This window comes from Vidua chalybeata, chromosome 26 (assembly GCF_026979565.1).
Source record: "Vidua chalybeata isolate OUT-0048 chromosome 26, bVidCha1 merged haplotype, whole genome shotgun sequence".
In the NCBI taxonomy this organism is placed as follows: domain Eukaryota; kingdom Metazoa; phylum Chordata; class Aves; order Passeriformes; family Viduidae; genus Vidua; species Vidua chalybeata.
The window spans coordinates 2,012,419-2,027,382 of NC_071555.1; the positions used below are offsets into that span (position 1 = coordinate 2,012,419).

Consider the following 14,964-nt stretch of genomic DNA (forward strand, 5'->3'; position numbering starts at 1 on the left):
CCCTGATGATTCCCCTAATTCCCCACCAACACCCCGCAGAGCTGGGAATGTCCAAACACCCCAGCACAGCTCGGGAATTGTCCCTCTCCCCGTGCCCTTCCCACAACACCAATATCCCTCTCTTTTTGCCCAGAAATCAGGGATAAATTCCCAGCAAAAGCCACGCCGAGCTCCCGGGAGGTTCCTGCCTTTGCCCGGGGAAGTAGCACCCTCTGCTGCCCCTCCCGGCAACCCAGTCCTGCTGGAAAACCTCGGCAGGGCTTCCCCTCACTGCCACTTCCCCGGGGCTTCCCGGGGAGTTTGGCTCACCAGGAACCCGCTGGAATTGCCCCAAATCCCCGTTTTGCTGGGATCCTGCTCCTTCCCAGCTGCTCCGGGCTCAGGCTGGGCCTCCAGGGGCAGAGAAGCCTCCTGCTCCCAGCTCAGGAAAGGATGTTCCAGGTGCGCCCAAACTGGGAGAACTGGGATCAGCAGGTGTGGTGATGAGGGGCTGGAACGGGTTTTTCCAGAGAAAATGTGGATGCTCCATCCCTGCAAGTGTCCCAGGATGGGGCTTGGGGCACCCTGGGATGGTGGAAGGTGCCCTGCCCACCGCAGGGAATTAAGATCCCTCCATCCCAAACCGTTCCACGAGCTGTGATCCCAAAGCGGGCCCGGGAACGTTCCAGCTCCCTGGGCCCTGCAGGGAGGTGTCAGGTCCCGTCTGGCAGCCCCGGGGGCTGAGCTCTCCTGCAGGAAAGCCACAGGAGCCTTTGGGATCCGTGGTTTCCTGGGGATGTTTTCTTTTCCCTCTCCTGGCTCCCGTTTTTTTTTTCTCCTGCACCTCTGGTGGTTTCGGGGCCGCGTGGGCCGGGCTGGGGAGGGCAGGAAAGGCTGAGATAATTACAGGGGATGATCCCAGGAATAGAGCTGCTCTTCCCTGGCCAGGAGAGGCTGGTCCGGCTCTTTCCGTGGGTTTGGGACAGCAGGGGGGGGGCCGGGGGCACAGGGATTGTCCCCATGGATTGAGGATCACAATAGGAACAGCTGAAGTCACTGCATGGATTTAGCTCCCGTTTCTTCCTGCTTCCCCCGGTTCCTTTTGGGAATATCAGCCTCTGTTCCCTGCCACATCCTGCCCCAAACCATCCCAGCAAAAGGGAGCAGCCAGCAGGAGTTCCAGTGGGAGAAGGATCAGGAAGCACAGAGCAGCTCCTGGAAATTCAGGGAGATCTTGGGGAATTTAGTGAGGGAAAACTCTTCTGGTCCCAAGAACGGCCTCAGGTTGTGCCAGGGGAGGTTTAGGATGGGTATCAGGGAAAATTCCTTCATGGAAAAGGGGAAAACTCCATGTGGGGAAAACTCTTCTTGTCCCAAGAACAGCCTCAGGTGCCAGGGGAGGTTTAGGATGGGTATCAGGGAAAAATTCCTTCATGGGAAGGGTTTAAAGCACTGGAACTAAACAAAGCAGGATGTCTGGGAGAGACCCAACCCCGAGGCTGCTCCAGTCCCAATCCTAAAACCCCCAGGCCTGGGGATGGGTTCCAGAGGAGCCCTGGGGACACGGAGGAGCAGCTGCTGCTCCCTGGAGCTGCAGGGAAAGCAGGAGTCACGGCTGGAGCAGGAACATGCTTTTATTGAGGAGTGGGTACAGGAGCAGCACAGCCCAGCAGGGACGGGAGCAGGAGCACGGCCTCGCCCCTTCCCTGCCCCAGAGCCACTGCCTGGGACATTCCTGGGAATGCCAGCTGGGCAGCAGGGACAGCAGGAGTCAGTAATGCCCACGAGCAGCGAGGGGCTGGGGCTGGTTTGGGGCTCCAGGAGAAAGGCAGGGAGCCAGAGGAGCAGCAGGGAACTTTTCCAGTCAGGATGGGGCAGTGGGTTGATGGGAATGGCTCCCACCTTCCCAGGAGTGCTTCATTTCACACCCTGTTCCGTGAGGGATCACTGGGATGGAGGAAATCAGCACTGGGATCAGGGAATCCAACACTGGGACCAGGGAATCCAGCACTGGGATCACTGAAATCAGCACTGAGATCAAGGAAATCAGCCATGGGACCAGGGAATCCAGCACTGGGACCAGGGAATCCAGCACTGGATCACTGAAATCAGCACTGGGACCAGGGAATCCAGCACTGGGATCACTGAAATCAGCACTGGGACCAGGGAATCCAGCACTGGGATCACTGAAATCAGCACTGGGATCACTGAAATCAGCACTGGGACCAGGGAATCCAGCACTGGGACCAGGGAATCCAGCCCCTTCCCAGGGCTGTCCCCTCTGCCAGTGACACTGGAGCCACACAGGCACGGGTGGCACGAGGACAGTGGTTTTTACTGGGAGGCCATTCTGGGATATTTCTGCTGATGGGAGGGAGGAATCAAAGGTTTGTTTTTTTTTTTCCTCTGCCAGGGAATCCATCCCTCCCTGGAGCACAGCAACCCAACAGCTCCTGGAATTGGTGCTGGGAGTTCTTGTGGCTCTTTGGAAAAGGCCAAAGTTTGGATTCCTTCACCCTGGAGGGGAAAAAAAAAACTCCAATAAAAAGGGACCTGCAATTCCAGGAAGGCTGCTCTGGGAAAAAACATCTCCAGGGGAACACACTCAGCAGGCTGTTTATGTACAGGAACTCAGCAATTCCACGAGATACACACCAGGAAAAATGGGAATTCTAATCCAGAGGTGCTTCCAGCAGGGCTGTGGTGGCTCCAGGAGGGGGTGACAGGGACACCCAGTGGCTCCCTCAGGTGCAGGAGGTGCAATTCTGGCTGTACAACAGGAACTAAGTGAGGATCTGCTGGATCCTAGGGAAAACTGCTGGGAGAGAGGGGGAATGATCCCACTAAAGCTATTTCAGACAGGGAACGGGACAGGAGCCGACGTCGCTGCCACCGCGGCGCTGGGGGAGCCAGGGCTGCCCCAGAGAAGCATTTCCAGCATTGTCCAAGAGCCAGGGGTGACCCCAGCAGCCAGGGAAGCTGCAGGAGGGACAGGGGGACGGAGCAGGACAGCAGGGACAGGGACAGGCCCAGCAGTCAGAGCTCCTCAGCTTCCTGGGGCTCCCAGACACTTCCAGTCCTCGCGGCCTCACTGAGGCCGAAACATCCGAGTTCCTCAGAACTGTGGGGACACGGGGCCAGGCCAGGCCAGCCCGGGGGTGACCCGCCCTGGGGACACTGCAGCAGCCAACCACCACGGCACCACACGGATCCCTACGGCGCTTCTCTGCTGGGGACACTGGCGGGGACACTTAGGTGCCCTTGGGAGGGGTCCACTTCAGGCAGCTGGGATCCATGGTCTTGTTGCTGTTGGACCTCTTGGCCTCCTTGGCGATCCACTCATCAATCAGGTCCTGGGGAGAGCAGGGGAGGGGCAGGTCAGGGCTGATCCTGGTGGGGAATCACCCCTGGGACAGCAGCACAAAGGGGAGGGGGGCTCAGCCATTAATGCCTCAAAGGAGCAGCAAAATAACTGCAGAGTAACAGCAAAGTAACACCAAAAAAAACACCAAAATAACAGCATAGTAACACCAAAACAACAGCAGAGTTACAGCAAAACAAGGGAAAAAAACACCAAAACAACAGCAGAGTTACAGCAAAACAAGGGAAAAAAACACCAAAACAACAGCAGAGTTACAGCAAAACAAGGCCAAAACAACACCAAAACAACAGCAGAGTTACAGCAAAACAACAGCACAATAACAGCAAAGTAACACCAAAGTTACCCCAAAAGAACAACTTCTCCCCCGTGGAGTTTTCTAGAAGCCCTTCAATGGAGCTCCAAAGGGGCCCCAGGGAAGGGAGAAGGTTTGGGGTTCAAACCCCACCACCCAGGGATTGATCAGGGAGGGAACAAGCAGGAGCCATGCAGGGCTCCACCAGTCCCGTTCACAGCGGGCCAGGGAGGGTTGGGTTGGATTTTAGGGAAAAGTTCTCCATCCAGGGGGTGGTGGGCACTGGAACAGGGAATGGGCAGGGCCCTGAGGCTGCCAGAGCTCCAGGGGTGTTTGGATACCCCTCCCAGGGATGCTCAGGGTGGGATTTTGGGCTGTCCTGCAGGGCTCATTCCTGCCCTGCTGAAGAACAAGGTTGGATTCCCACCTCCTGTTTTATTTGGAGATGAGAACGAGCAGGCTGGAGAACCCATGGAAGCCCTGACTGCAGGAAGGAAAAGGAGGAGAACCCAGGGAACCTCTGATTCCAGCAAGGAAAAGGAGGAGAACCCATGGAAGCCCTGATTCCAGCAAGGAAAAGGAGGAGAATCTATGGAAGCCCTGATTCCAGCAAGGAAAAGGAGGAGAACCCAGGGAAGCCCTGATTCCAGCAAGGAAAAGGAGGAGAACCCATGGAAAGCCTGATTGCAGGAAGGAAAAGGAGGAGAACCCAGGGAACCTCTGATTGCAGCAAGGAAAAGGAGGAGAACCCAGGGAAGCCCTGATTCCAGCAAGGAAAAGGAGGAGAACCCAGGGAAGCCCTGATTGCAGCAAGGAAAAGGAGGAGAACCCAGGGAAGCCCTGATTGCAGCAAGGAAATGGAGGAGGTGAAGGGAGATGCCCCCAGGAAGGCCCAGGCTCACCTGTCTCTTGAGGACCAGGTGTTTGCCCTTCCAGTACTTGAGCATCTGCAGGGCCTGCAGGGTGCTGACGATGTCCACGGGGTTCACGGCGGTCTCCTGGCTGATCTCTGCAATCAGAGCCCACCCAGAGCCTCTGAAACAGCCCCCAGAGCCCAGGGCTCCGGCAGCAGCTCGGTGCAATCCCCTCAGGAATGTGGGACTGAGCAGGCACAGCCGGGATTGCAGGGGTTTGGGGGTGCAGGGTTTGGGATCTGTAAGAAATCCCCTGAGAGAAGATGCAATCCTGCTTTTCCAGGGTACCTCGTGTCCCCAGGAAATCCCACATCCTCCCAGGTGCCACCAACAGAGAAATGCCATTAAAGAAAGGCCAAATATTCTCAATATTGGCTGCTGGAGCCTTTTTTTTTTTTTTTCTTGTTTGTTAAAATAAACATTCTAATACACAGCTGGATGAAGCTTTTTGCTGAATCTTTTAAAAATTGACGTTTTTTCATCAAGCAGCCAATTCATCCTTTCAAAATGCTGCAAATGGCCCATTCCCAACCACGGGAACATCCCATGAAACTCAGTGCTCCACAAACACCTGGGTGGGTGAGGCAGGCCTGAGAGGCACAGGGATGTTCCCAAAATCCCCCCTGACCTTTGATGGAGATCTCCTTGCCCTGGAAGTTGTGCAGGTACCGCAGCAGAACTTCCTTCCAGTAGCTCCTGTAGCTGATCAGGCCCAGGTCAGACAGGGGACGCTCTGGGGAGCCAACTTTTTCTTCTACTTTAGACAGCAAATAGCCTAAAAAATGTAAAAATAACCATACTTAAACGACTCAGGAACGAGCCAGGATGGAAGCTGCTCCAGCAGCAGCAGGCAGGTGAGATTTCCTGGTGGAGCTGGAGGGATTTGTCCCTGGAATTTCCCCCCCAACACTCACTGAAGTCAATGAGCATTTTGCCATAGCCTTGTCTCATGTACTGGGGCATGGTCAGGATGCAGGACACGTTGTAGTTGAGGAAGGAATTCTTCTCCTGGAAACAAGAGCAGGGGCAAAACTCAGAATTTTTATTCCTTTAGCTGTTTTTTTTTTTAATCATGGTGATAAATATTTATTTTAATGTATTTTCCTCCACATTCCTTCCCAGTTTCTTTCTCCCTAACGAAGACACCACTCTGCTTCCTGGCAACAACAATTCCTTGGAGCTGGCTTGGCTTTTGCTGGGAATGAGAAAAGATTGCACAACACCTGCAATCCCTCAGCAAACAGAACAACCCCTGCAGCTCAGCCTTGGACTTTTATCTGCTCCCAAAAGCAGCAAATCCTGAGACTGCAAAAGGGATTCAGTGCTGATAAGGGGGCCCTAAATCCCATTTTAGTGAGGTGGGGGATGAATGTTTTCCACTGACCTTGGAGAAATACCCGATCAGGTGGCAGCCAGTGTTGTCAGCCTCCGTCATGACATAGAAGAGGAAGGGTTCCACATCATAATAAAGGGTTTTGTGGTCCAGGAAAAGCTTTGCCAGCAGACACAGGTTCTGGCAGTAGATCTGGGCACAAAAAAAAGAGATGCAGGTGTTTACTCCTGTGGGATACCCCAAATGTGGACAAAACCACCTGGGAAAAGGACAAAAAGAGTCAGAATCATCTGAGAAATGATGGGGAAACAGAGCAGCTGGGTCAGGAAACAATTCCATTGGTGACAGAAATGGATGAGCCTGAATCCCACCCCTCACCTCTGCTGGGTGAGACGCAGAGGGAGCTGCTGGGAGCACCACAGGAGCAGCAGCAAAACTCGTGAAGAAATGGCCAAACTGCAGCAGCCCCTGCGTGAGCAGGGCCAGCAGGGCCACCCCGGCAGGCCGCAGGGCCACCCCGGCAGGCTGCAGGGCCAGCAGGGCCACCCCGGCAGGCTGCGGGGCCAGCAGGGCCACCCCGGCAGGCTGCGGGGCCAGCAGGGCCACCCCGGCAGGCTGCGGGGCCAGCAGGGCCCAGCCTGCTCCCTCTCACCTTGTTCTTCTTGCCGTCCACCTCGAACACGGAGATGGAGCCCTTGCGGTAGATCTCGTCCCCCGGGGGGTGCTTCCAGACACACTTGGCCTGGGACAGGGACAAAAGCGGGGCTGTCACCGCTGGCCTGGGGACAGGGAGCTGCAGCCTGGCCTGCCGCTGCAACCCAGCCACGCCAGCCTGGTGCCAGACACTGCCACGTGCACGGGCTGAGCCTGGCTGGGCATCGGTGCCACAGCGGCATTCCCAGATGGAATGAGCTCTCCCTGACCCCACAGCAGCATTCCCAGCAGGACTGAGCTCTCCCTGATCCCACAACAGCATTCCCAGCGGGAATGAGCCACTCCCTGACCCCACAGCAGCATTCCCAGTGGGAATGAGCCATTCCCTGACCCCACAGCAGCATTCCCAGCAGGACTGAGCCATTCCCTGACCCCACAGCAGCATTCCCAGTGGGAATGAGCCACTCCCTGACCCCACAGCAGCATTCCCAGTGGGAATGAGCCATTGCCTGACCCCACAGCAGCATTCCCAGTGGGAATGAGCCACTCCCTGACCCCACAGCAGCATTCCCAGCGGGACTGAGCTCTCCCTGATCCCACAACAGCATTCCCAGTGGGAATGAGCTCTCCCTGACCACACAGCAGCATTCCCAGTGGGAATGAGCCATTCCCTGACCCCACAGCAGCATTCCCAGCAGGACTAACCCCCAGCCCTCACCATGTGCCTGCGCAGGATGGTCTGGCTCTTCATGTACTTGAGGCAGAACTCGCACATGTAGAGGCGCCCGAGGCGCGCGTACTCCTCGGGGTAGGGCGAGTGGTACCACGTGTCCAGCTCGTAGCGCCCGAACGCGATGGTCTTGATCATGTTGCTGCCCTCAGTGATCTGCCCCTGCAGCCTCAGCTTCTCCTGCCCCGAGGGAAAAGCAGGGTTAGCCAAAAAGTTTCATTCCAAGAGGCACGAGGGGAATTGGGATTTGTTCTCCTGGAGGAAATCGGTTTCGAGTTTTCTGGATTTGTCTTTCATGAAATTCCTACAGCTCCTCGCCACTCCCTGCTCCTTTCCTGAGCCACAGGGACGGGGCACAAGTGCTGTGAGGAGCAGCTGAGGGTGTTTATCCTGGAGAAAAGGATCAGGGGACATCTCCTGGCTCTTCAGGGTGCAGCCAGGGTGGGGCCAGGCTCTGCTCCCAGGGAACTGCAGGACACGAGGACACGGCCCCAAGCTGTGCCAGGCCAGGTTAGGCTGCACATGAGGAGGAATTTCTTCCCAGAAAGAGGGATTGGGAATTGGAAGGGGCTGCCCAGGGAAGTGCCGCCATCCCTGGAGGTGTTTAGAAGAGCCTGGATGTGGCACTTGGTGACAAGGTGGTGTCAGGTCGCGGGTGGCACTCGATGACCTCAGAGGGCTTTTCCAGCCCAGTCCATCCTGGGGCTCCATGACACAGCCCAAGGTGCCCCAACTGTCCCAGGAAAGCATCAAAGGATCGTTTGATCCCTCTCTGGAATGGGATGTGGCTTTGGGAAGCTCCTCGGGAGCTTCAGCAACACCAGCCTGTGAACTCAGTCACGGGCTAAGGCCGAGGTGGCTTTTGCTGCCACCAGCCCTCAGAAGGGACACTGAAGCTGTCACTGTCCCCCGGGAGCACCCCTGGAATGTCACCACACATTCCTGAGCGCAGAGCTCAGCTCCAGCACTCCCTGGGGATGGCTGGCACTCACCCCCAGCCCGGGCTGACTGAGCTGGCCTGGAGCTGCTGCCCAGCTCCCCGTGCTGCCCCCAGGGTCCCACAGAGCCCCCGGGGCTGTGCCAGGGGCAGGGATCTCACCAGGTCCTCGGAGGCGCGGGCCTGAGCCCTGCGGAACAGCTCCAGGTCGTACTCGCTGGTCAGGTTCTCCAGGAGAGGCTCCCTGGTGTTGCCATAGGTTTGCCTGTGCTCCTGGAAAACCAAAGGACAGCGCTTTGGCTGCTGAGCTGTTGGATCCTGCAGCTTTTCTAGCTGGGAGTGCTGCAGGATGACTGGGAGAGCCACACTCCATCCCCGGGGGGGATGAAAGGATAGAATTCCTGCTTTTACCATGTATTTCTCCTTCTGCTCCTTGCTGAGCCCCGAGTTCCTCTTCTTCCTGAGCTCAGCCACCTTCTCTTTGTACCGCAGCTGCCTCTCTGTGGGGGCCTGAAAGAAAGCCCAGGTGGGACCTTGAGAGGCTGCAGCCCCTCCAAACCTCCCCCTTCCCTGCCCACCCCAAAGAATTCTGTCCTGGCTGCCATTCCATGAGGTCTGAGCCAGATCCTCTGCTAATCACAGGGCACTGCAGCTGCAGCACAGGAATGCAAAGCAGGAAATTTTCCTTCCCACCACAGGACAAGGTGAGCTCCCCACGGAATGCTCCATGCTGGGGAAGAGCTCCCAGCTGACTCAGGGACTGGGAAATGTCATTCCTCTGGTTTGGCTCTCTGCTGGTTACTCAGAGGGAAATTGCAGTTTACAGCTCTGCAGGAATTCCCTGGTCCTGCACATCCAGATGAAGGGGAAGGATCATCCTGAGAACACAGCTCTGCTCTCCCTGCCTGCTCCAACCTCACTGAGGGGATCCAGGGAATTCCCCCTCTGGAATGGCAGCTGGGCAGGGTCAGGATTGCCCCAGCAGCTCCTCAGGATGTGGAGAAGGGAGCCTGGGCCCCAAGCCCTGTGCTGGGAGCTGGGAGCTGAGGCTGTGCCCCTTACCTGGTGCCTGGTGGCGTGCCTGTTGTTGTCATCCTGCCTGTGGGCCAACATCCGCTCCTCAATCTGCTTGTCCCGGCTCTGCGCTCGCACCTGGAGGCCAAAATTCACCTGTCAGGGCTGCAGCCACCTCCTGTCAGCCCCTGCCCTTCCAGGTGAGACACACAAATGCTGCTGCTGCACAGCCAAGCACAGCAGCACGCAGCTGTGAACTGTTTGATGCTCACAGATCACAAGGCTCAGCATTTTGTCCTAAAAATCCCAAAGGAGGAGAAATCAGAAGGCAAAACCATTCAGGTTTACCTTGCACTCATCTGCTGAGAGGTTGTGGTAGAGAGGGCAGCCCGAGATGGAGAAGTGGCGCTCGTGCTTCCCGGTCAGGTGTCCTGCAAGGGGTCAGAAAAACAACAAAACTTGTGACAAATGATACAAAACTTGTGACAAATTATTCCAAAGAGGTGGAGGAAGTGTCCCAGATGGGCAGATTCCTCACAGGATCATCGACAGGGGGATAGGAGGAAGAAACTTCCTGGTTTCTCACACTAAGCCAAAGCGGCCAGGGATCTGCAATAGTTTGGCACTGAAATCCTGTTTCTGGCAAAAACCAGTTCCACAAATCTGGGACATTTCCTCCCACACCTGTGCTCACCCTCCTGTCTGCTTCCTCATCCTGTCACCCCCCAAAACAGAAAACACCTCCAGGAATAACATCCCTGTATTTATGCTTCACATCCCTCCTCCAGACCCGCTCCTTGACATTCCTGACCCTGATTCCCTTCCTACTTTTAGGATTTCCACCCAGCCAAGCAGGAATCCCGGAGCAGGACTGCCAGGGCCGCGGGGATTACCCAGGGAGTTGCAGCCAGGAGTGGGACACTTCATGTTGAAGTTGTAGCTCTCGTGGAAGCGGCGGCGCTTGGGCCGGTGCGAGAGGTCGCTGCCCGAGTCCTTCATGGACATGTCCTTGGCCAGGCTCTCGTCGTGGGACACGTTGGGGCTGGAGATGTCGATGTCGGACTCCGAGGACGGCGCGTTCCCCGTGGGCGTGCGGGGCGGCGACTCGTCGTGATCCGCCGCGTTTTTGGTGTCTGGGGAGGAGCAGAGGGGACAGAGCTGAGGGGAGAGCTCCCGAAAACGCCTCAGGGGCTGCACAGAGCCTCTCCCACCCCGGGAGCAGCACTCCGTGTCCCTGTGGGTACCAACGGAGCATTCCCTGTGCTCTGGGTACCAATGCAGTGCTCCCTGCCCCTGTGGGTACCAATGCAGCATTCCCTGTCCCTGTGGGTACCAATGCAGCATTCCCTGCCTCTCTGGGTACCAATGGAGAAGCATTCCCTGTGCTCTGGGTACCAATGCAGTGCTCCCTGTCCCTGTGGGTACCAGTGCAGCATTCCCTGCCCCTCTGGGTACCAATGCAGCATTCCCTGCCTCTGTGGGCACCAATGCAGCATTCCCTGCCCCTCTGGGTACCAGTGCAGTGCTCCCTGTCCCTCTGGGCACCAATGCAGCATTCCCTGCCCCTCTAGGTACCAGTGCAGGGCTCCCTGCCCCTGTGGGTACCAATGCAGCATTCCCTGCCTCTCTGGGTACCAATGGAGAAGCATTCCCTGTGCTCTGGGTACCAATGCAGTGCTCCCTGCCCCTCTGGGTACCAGTGCAGTGCTCCCTGCCCCTCTGGGTACCAGTGCAGTGCTCCCTGCCCCTCTGGGTACCAGTGCAGTGCTCCCTGTCCCTCTGGGCACCAATGCAGCATTCCCTGCCCCTCTAGGTACCAGTGCAGTGCTCCCTGCCCCTGCGGGTACCTCTGTCAGAGAAGTCCACGGCCTGCTCGGTCTCGGAGCCGGAGGAGCGGGTCTGTCGCAGCGGGTACTTCTTGGGGGTGACAGGAGCCGGCTGCTGCTGGCTGCGGGTCACCCTCCGCGTGGAGTACACCGGCTCGTCCGGCCCGAACGCCGGCGCGTTCCGCACCGGGCTGGAGTCTGCTCCCGGGGAAACGGGACAGTTACACCGGGGGACACCGCGGGGACACCACAAGAACCACAGAGACACCACAGGAACCACGGGGACACCACAGCACTGAGGGGACACCACAGTCACACCACGGGGACACCACAGCACTGAGGGGACACCACAGTCACACCATGGCACCCACAGGGACACCACAGTCACACCACAGCCACACCACAGCACTGAGGGGACACCACAACCACACCACAGCACCCACAGGGACACCACAGTCACACCACGGGGAACACCACAGTCACACCATAGGGACACCACAGTCACCCCACGGCACCCACAGGGACACCACAGTCACACCACAGTCACACCACAGCACCCACAAGGACACCACAGTCACACCACAGCACCCACAGGGCCCCCCTGTCCCTCGCTGACTGACACCTTGCGGCTCAGTCCTGCTCACGTCACCTTGCCTGATAAAATCTCAGGACACTTGGAGCAATCTGGAGTGACAGCAGCTTTCTCCGGGTTTAACAGCTTAATTGACCCGTAATTAGCACCCATCTCCCATTTGGAGAAGCAAAGATCCCTTAGTTTAGATAAGAAGCCATAACCCTGGGGAACAGCAGGATTGCCTGTGGAGCTGCAGCTGGGATTTGTGTGTGGGGCTGGAAGAGCCTTGCCCCCGTTTAAGGAGGAGCTTTTCCCCAGTTTAAGAAGCTTCTCTCCAGTTTGAAGAGAAGCCTTGCCCCGGTTTAAGGAAAGGCTTTTCCCTAGTTTAAGGAGGAACCTTTCCCCCGTTTGAGGAGGAGCTTTTCCCCGGTTTGAGGAGGAACTTTTCCAGGGTTTGAAGAGGAGCCTAACCCCGGTTTAAGGAGGAGCCTAGCCCCGGTTTAAGGAAAGGCTTTTCCCTGGTTTGAGGAGGAACCTTTCCCTGGTTTGAGGAGGAGCTTAGCCCCGGTTTAAAGAAGAGCCTTTCCCGGGTTTAAGGAAAAGCTTTCCCCAGTTCAAGGAGGAGCCTTTCCCCAGTTTAAGGAAAACCTTTCCCCAGTTTAAGGAGGAGCCTTTCCCCAGTTTAAGGAGCCTTGCCCGGTTTGAGGAAAGGCTTTCCCCAGTTTAAGGAGCCTTGCCCTGGTTTAAGGAAAAGCTTTCCCCAGTTTAAGGATCCTTGCCCCGGTTTAAGGAAAGACTTTCCACAGTTTAAGGAGGAGCCTTTCCCCAGTTTGAGGAGCCTTGCCCCGGTTTAAGGAAAGGCTTTCCACAGTTTAAGGAAGAGCCTTTCCCCAGTTGGAGGAGAGCCCTTCCCTCACCCTGGGAGCTCTGGCTGAGCCGGGCCGAGGAGCGGGTGACGCGGGCGGATCTGCGGGAGGTGCCGTCGCTCTCGGAGCTGTCCGTGTGCTCGGGATCCGTGGAGAAATCCGAGTCCTCCGTTCCATCCGAGCTGCTGCCCGCGTTCCTCTGCAACGGCACGCGCTGCACTGAAACGCTGTGCTGCTACCGCCAAAAACCGCAACAAACTCAGCGAATATTTCATATTCTCCACAGCCTTCAGCAAGGGTGACCCATGAGGTTTAGGCCAAGTCAGGGATTCTTTTTTTCTTCTTTTTGTGTCTCCTGCTCTGGCAGTGAGGAGTTTCCAAAAAACAAACCGGGACAGGTGATCCCTCAAGCCCGAAGGGATATTTTCCACCACGGGGTGTCATTTCCAGGATATAAACTGGAGGAATTATCAGAATTATCCTAAAGCGGGGGGGGGGAGCAATCTGGATGTCAGAAGGGCGCCTGGAACCGGTCAGCAATTGCAATTTTTTCTCCTTTCCCTTTCTGTTATTTAACACCAACACAGTATTTTACTTCATTTCTCATTATTACGCCGCCCACACTCCAACCCAAAAGCTTTAATTTTATTCCCCCCCCATTCCAGGCTAGTGCCTAATTTCCAGGTGCGGTTGAACGGTAACACCGTGAGGGGAGGCCGGGGGTCTCGGCAGGTGCCGCTCGGGGCCGGGGGGCGGCTGCGGGAGCCCGGCGCGGGCAGGGCCGTGAGGGGGCGGCGATGGCGGCGGCCGTGAGGGGACCGGGGAGGGGCGTGGCCGCCATGAGGGGGAGTGGGCGGGGCGCCTCGCGCCGGTGGCGGGAGCGCGGCCCCCGCGCCGCTTTGTTTTGCCCCCAGCGGAGCCGCGCCGGCCCCAGCCAATCACAGCGTGCGTGGGCGGGGCCGAAAGGGAGGCCCACCAATGGCAGCCCGAGGAGCAAAAAGGCGGGCCGCCACCGCGCGTGACTGACAGCGAACGGCAGCCAATCAGCGCGAGGCTTGCTCCCACGGCAACGACGACCGTGGTGGGGGGGCCGCGGCGCGATGGGGGAAGGGAGAATCGAGGCTCGCGCGGGGAGGTGACCGTTGGGGGCGGGGATGGACATCAGCAATAGCCAATCAGCGGCCAGCCCGGCACGGAGACCCGTCCAATAGACGGCCGGTTCTCCGAGCGCGTGTCCAATCGGAAACGGCAAGGGGCGGGCCCCGCTGGCGGCGCGGGGGAGGGGAAACGGCAGCCGTTGGGGGTGATGAGTGACAGGCAGCGCGGCCAATCAGCGCGCGGCCTGCTAGTGCTCCAGCCAATCAGAGAGCGCGGGAGGCGGGCGCTGGGGGCTCAAGGCCGCTATTTTTCCCCCAGTTTTGGAGCCGGGAGAGGGAGCGGAGGGGCTGGGGAAGGGCAGAAAGCAGCGGCCCGAGCTCACCGGTCTCCCCGCCGGCCGCCTCCCCCGTTTCCCGGCCGTGCTCACCTTCCTGCGCTGCATCCTGGGCGGGGGCAGCGAGGTTGCCTGGTCCCCGGCGCCCGCTGCCCGCGAAGCGGCGGTGGCCGCCGCGTTGTTGCTGCTGGCGGACTCCGTGGTGACAGCCGTGTCCCCCGCCCTGCGGCACGTCTGCTCCTGCGGCGCCAGCCCCGCTCCCGCCGCCGCCAGCCGCTGTTCCCTGCTCGGTCCCTCACGCTTCCGCCGGGACGCGGCCCACACCCCCCGTCACGTGACCGCGCGCCATCTTGGAGCCGGGCAGGCGCCGCCGACAGTGAAGCCGCGCGCCGCCATCTTTGATTGGGGCAGCGGGCGGGGGCGGCCGTTGCGGCCGCCATCTTTGATAAGGGCACAGGCCCGGCTCCCGTTACCGAGGCCGCCGTGTTAAGTGCGGGCAGCGCCCCGCTGAGGCGGAGGAGCTTCCAGAGCTCCCTCGCGGTGTGGAGAAGCCTCGGGAATTGCAGCACCGGCAGCTCCTCCGCGGAGCCTGCGGGAAGCAGCGCCCTGGAGGTGGGATGTGTGGCCCGGGGATTGTGAATCGTGTTGGAATTCCCGGAAGGATGAGAGGAACTGTGAAGGACAAAGTGCCATGGCGGGGGTTCGTCCCTCCCCGGCCCCGCCGAGCCCGGGAACCTCCCAGAGGCGCGGCTTGGAGCAGCGGGAGCGACTGAACGGGGCCTTGGGAAGGGCGGAACCGAACCTGGCCGGGATCCGACACCTCCGCCCCGCCGGGTTCGAGCCGGGCCCAGACCGGCGGAAGGACCCCGGAAGGCCCCGCTCGGCGTCGCACAGAGTAGGCGGAGCCACTCCGCCGGGACCACCAATCAGAGCCCGTCCCTCTATCCCGCCCCCTCGGCCCAGCCAATCGCCGCGCTCCACATCGGGTGGCGCTCCCGCGGGCGCCGCGCATCGAGAAGGCCCCTAAGGTT

At 58.7% G+C, this 14,964-nt stretch overlaps 1 protein-coding gene across 1 annotated transcript; it reads right to left on the reverse strand.

Annotated features, from left to right (window-relative positions):
- Positions 1-1,595: 1,595 nt before the first annotated feature.
- KAT7 (lysine acetyltransferase 7) lies at positions 1,596-14,300 on the reverse strand. Its single transcript, XM_053965279.1, has 15 exons — positions 14,027-14,300; positions 12,553-12,700; positions 11,083-11,259; positions 10,129-10,368; positions 9,584-9,666; positions 9,284-9,373; positions 8,633-8,731; positions 8,384-8,494; positions 7,273-7,464; positions 6,553-6,642; positions 5,952-6,092; positions 5,482-5,575; positions 5,196-5,342; positions 4,556-4,662; positions 1,596-3,332 (listed from the first exon to the last, which is right to left on the reverse strand). Exons 1-15 carry the CDS (start codon positions 14,039-14,041, stop codon positions 3,231-3,233), a joined length of 1,836 nt encoding a protein of 611 aa, XP_053821254.1. The 5' UTR covers positions 14,042-14,300; the 3' UTR covers positions 1,596-3,230.
- Positions 14,301-14,964: the final 664 nt, after the last annotated feature.

Coding starts and splice junctions, on each gene's coding strand:
- KAT7 (XM_053965279.1), bottom strand. Junction 10,369..11,082: donor CGTGGACTTCTCTGACAGAG/GTACCCGCAGGG, acceptor GCTCCTCCCCAG/ACACCAAAAACGCGGCGGAT. Junction 9,374..9,583: donor TCTCAGCAGATGAGTGCAAG/GTAAACCTGAAT, acceptor TTTGGCCTCCAG/GTGCGAGCGCAGAGCCGGGA.